Genomic DNA, 4,702 nt, shown 5'->3' on the forward strand with positions numbered 1-4,702 from the left:
GCCCGGGTAAATAATAAAGAATTGCGTACAACACCAATCCATCCGGGAAGAGGAGTTATACCATCCGGGAAGAGGAGTTATACCATCCGGGAAGAGGAGTTATACCCGGATACTCCTGAAATCGACCCTGACTATGACCCGGATCCTACTAGGGGTATCAGTCATCTATTTGAAAAATCCTTAACGCACGTTTTTGAGTTCAACAGCCACGAAGGAGCACAAGGAGAGAACAATATGATCCAGAGTCAAGGAACCGAGCACGAAGTGAAGATTTCTTGCAACGAGTCCTAGTTTTTGTTCTTCTTCTTATATCTTTACTTTCGAAACATCGTTCAATTGTGATTTTGATCGGTTCATGATGATGTTTAGGAGCTAAACTCTTTTATTTGTTGAGATTTAAGGAGATCCTACCCCGAAACTTTTGTTTTATATAATTAAACATTCGATTTTTGTATTATGATTTATTGTGTTATTGTTTTTATTTAATTATTGAAGTCTAGCTAACTTTGATAATAATTTTTATATTGTGAATGAATTCGAAAGAATAGTTCGTAATAGAAAAGCGTAACACAATTCGTAGATTTACAATTTGCATAGACATATGAAATTTAATACAAATTGATAGTTATAGTCCAATATGTCGAAAGCTATGAGATTCCACGAATCATGCATGCAACTTACTTTTGATAAATAGCTAAATATATTTAATTATTTCTTCTTGTCGATGTAATTTAGCATATCTCGAGAGATAGTGTTAATAAGCCGGAGGATCATGTCAAAAGTCGGAACAAAAGCCGACGTCAATTATATAACGTAGTAAAGGGTACGTGGACCCAAATTTTCAACAAATTTGTTTCCAACTGATTTACAAAATTCATCCTAAATTGTCTCTTTATTTACTTCTTGCATTATTCGTTGAATTGAATTTAATAGATAAATTACAATTCAAATTTCGTCTACACTTTACTAAATATTAATTTTGAAAATAACAATCGTGCGATGCAGTTTTTGTGAGACGATATATCCATACTTCATACACTATACTATAACTTAACTTATGCACTTGCGATTTATTCGATCATAAAAGATTAAATTTATATTCAGATATTTACAGTGCAAGAAAAGCTCGATCAATTTACATTGGTATTTTAAAGCTCAAGATTTACCCTAAATTCTATGAATTCATCATCTCCTCGAATCTCTACACCAAAATATCCATCAAGTCGAAATCCATTATATTTTTCCCCAAAATTGTCATTGGCTCATGTGACAAATTAAGTACAAAAACATAGTGCACTTTGTCCGGCAACTTTCAATTAGTCAACCGCACCTTCCACTTTGTGGCATCAAATCATTCAATATTTTACTTTGATAACATGCTTGCTAGTGTCTTTAAAAAGTGACACACTCCAAGAAAACTAGCTGCTTCTTGCTCAGACTCATGGATCTAGAGAAAGTCTTCCATGAATGGAGGGGTTGGATAGAATAGCTATTCCAAGAAATCTTCAATGAAGGTTTCCAATTGTGATTATCTGATCTTGTCATCATAAGTTTCAACAATTTTCTAATGTTACACAAATGTGCATGCAGAAAATTAAAACATGTGATGGTAGAGGCCACAGAGAAAGTTCTAGTGGCAACAAGCTGGCCAAAGAGCTTCGGTATAGCAGATCTCGGATGTTCTCCGAGGCCTAACACTCTCTTAAACATTAAGGTTGCGTTTGGTTGGAAAGATAGGATAAACTAATGATTAGTATGTAAATGATAAAGAAAATGATTGTGATAGAATTGTAATATATGATGTAAAATAATATTATGTTTGGTAATATTTTTAAGTGTAGGATAATTTTGAATTTTTTGATGAAAAGACGAAATTGTCCTTCCCCTTCGCGACGGCGACAGTGGCGGCCGGCGGCCGGCGGAAATGGTCGATCGGAAAAGGTCAGCAGGTGAGACGGCCGGAAATGGCTGCCAGAAACTTACCGACGGATTCTCAAAAACCGTCGCTCATAGCGACGGTTTTTGAGAAAACAATCCGTCGCTAATAGCGACGGTTTTTGAGAAACCGTCGCCGATCTTGTTTTGAATTATTTTAATTACTAAAAATTAGACATTTAGCGACGTTTTTTAACCACACCGTCGCTAATTGCGACGTTTTATAAACAAACCGTCGCTAATAGCAACGGTGTTTTGACAAACCTTTCTACACAAACCGTCGCTAATAGCGACGGTTTTTTGACAAACCGTCGCTAACCGCTGTCGGCCGGTGATCGGCGGTTCGTCGCTGGTCGGCCGGTGCTCGCCGCAGTCGGCGGTCCGTCTGTGGTTGGCCCGCGGCGGTCGGTGGCGGGAAATGGTGGTGAGTTTGAATTTAGGAGATGGGTAAATCGGAAAAATAGGAGGTATTAAGAGTGGGATAAATAATCCTAGAGGGTGAGGAGGTATTATTTTAACCTACCTAATATAACCTAATCATACCTAGGAGGGATAAGATAGATTTATTTAAAATTGAACCAAACACTTGATTGGGCCGGATAAATTAGTCTATCACTCCTAATCCCTCGAACCAAACGGGGTGTAAAGATATATTGGAAGCTGTGGGGATTGCAGCCACTAGAGAAGTACCCGAATTCAGACTGCATCTCAATCATCTTCCCACCAATGATTTCAACACCATTTTCCAGGCCTTGCCCAAATGGTATGGGGAGCTCAAAACACATAGTTGTATTTTTTTATGGCAGATTGTTTCCAGATGATCGCTTGCACTTCATCTACTCTTCAAACAGTTTGCATTGGCTGTCCAGGGTCTGCTACTTCCCCCTAACTAGCAACATATGAATTTAGCACTCAAATCATCATTTGTCTAATTGCAGGCACTTCAGCTATTTATGATGAGAAGGGTGCGTCTGTAAACAAAAAGAGCATATACATATCGGACAAGTGCCCACCACAAGTTAAACAAGCGCACCACGAACAATTCCAGCAAGACTTTTCATCATTTTTCAAGTAAAGATCGTGGGAACTCGTCCGTACGTGGAAGACAAATGGTGCTCATTTTGTTGGGAAGGATTCAAGGATTGGTCCCAATCATGCCCACAACATCTTTTGGGAAATTGTCTACCAATCTTTGGCTACTTCAGTTGCCCAAGTAGTACTTATACTAGCTTGTTTTCGGATCGAATTAATTCGATCATTTGGTTTTGCCATAGTGCGAAGTTTCGGAGGAGAAACTGAAGTCGTATGAGGTTCAGTTTTATGCCCCGTCGATGCAAGAACTGGAGGAGCAAGCAAGGGAAGGAGTGGTCATTTATTATGGAGAGTGTGGAAATGTATGGAACAGACAAGGTTGTATTTTTCGTGTAGCGTGGACGACAAGTAAAAGAAAATGAGTGGATATAATGCGAGACCGTCTCACGGATCCTAATCTGTGAGACGGTCAACTCTACCCATATTCACAATAAAAAGTAATACTTTTCGCATAAAAAATAATATTTTATCATGGATAGCCCAAATAAGAGATCCGTCTCACAAATACGATCCGTGAGATCCTATCACACAAACTTTTGTAAAAAAAAAATAGGTGTATGTGGTTCCTAATTCCAACCAATTTCGACCATCAATCAAAACCTTAAAATATACTGAAAAAACAAAAGACCAGAGAATATAAAAATAAAAAAAGGTAAGATTTCAAATTCATCTGCAAATGTCATTTTGTTAAAATTATTTTGCCCTGTGGTCTCCTCGACATGCAGTTTCCTGTCGAAATTTCATCGGAAAATTACTTGTCAAGAAGAAAAAAATCAAATATGAAGAAAGAAGCTGAGTTGGGTGGAACTGCCGAAGAACAAAAGGGAAAGGAAGGCGCAGAAGATAGCTTCTCAGAGTTGAAATTGAACAAAAATTCTCAACGTAACCTTGTTAGTGCCACTAGCGATGATAGTCTCAAGGAAATCTTTCGAAAAATCAAAACTTCAAAATTCCCTGTAAGCAACAAATCAGGCAATTCTTTATCTTGGCTGTAATTTGTTGCTGAATTCTGTGTTGGAAATTCTATTTTGCAGGCAGTAATCAACTACGGTGCATCGTGGTTTGTCACTACTACTCTTTTTGTTTCTATATTTCGATGTTTTCGTGTCTTTAAGAATGGAATTAAAGAGCAACGGAGACATTTGCGCACCAGGTGTTCGATGAAATGGAATAATTAACTCGTTGCGGTAACTGGGGTGTGGTGTTTTCAGGTGTGGAGTGTGCAGTCAGATACTTCCTACATTTCGCGAACTAAGCGGCAAATTTCCAAAGCTTTCGTTCGTGTACGCCGACATAGATGAGTGTCCGGAAACTACTCGACATATTCGATACACGCCCACCTTTCATTTCTACAGAGATGGTGAAAGAGTTGATGAGATGTTTGGTGTCGGAGAAGAGCGTCTGCAGGATCGGCTCTGGCTTCATTCTTGAATAAGTTTCCTTCTTCGCCTGTGTCTTACCGGTGTTGTGGGATTCATTAAATACCATAATCTGTGCCTTTCATGTGAACTCCTCGAGTCTTTTTCTCTTAATGGAAGTTTGATTCTTGTCGGGTTTAATTTGAGTTTGGTGGATATTTTATTCATTATTTCTACTTTAAATGTGGTAGTTTTCATTTGTAGTATCTTTTTTGAAAATGCATATTAAAGATCACGTTGGCTCAGATCATTCACAA

At 38.1% G+C, this 4,702-nt stretch overlaps 1 protein-coding gene across 1 annotated transcript; it reads left to right on the forward strand.

The window, feature by feature from the left end:
* Positions 1-3,654: 3,654 nt before the first annotated feature.
* Positions 3,655-4,648, forward strand: LOC140834191 (thioredoxin-like 3-3). The gene is made up of 3 exons (XM_073198878.1): positions 3,655-3,983; positions 4,062-4,087; positions 4,239-4,648. The coding sequence occupies exons 1-3, from the start codon at positions 3,747-3,749 to the stop codon at positions 4,456-4,458; spliced, it is 483 nt and encodes a 160-aa protein (XP_073054979.1). The 5' UTR covers positions 3,655-3,746; the 3' UTR covers positions 4,459-4,648.
* The last annotated feature ends 54 nt before the right edge of the window (positions 4,649-4,702 follow it).

Source organism: Primulina eburnea, chromosome 6 (assembly GCF_022965805.1).
Source record: "Primulina eburnea isolate SZY01 chromosome 6, ASM2296580v1, whole genome shotgun sequence".
NCBI lineage: Eukaryota > Viridiplantae > Streptophyta > Magnoliopsida > Lamiales > Gesneriaceae > Primulina > Primulina eburnea.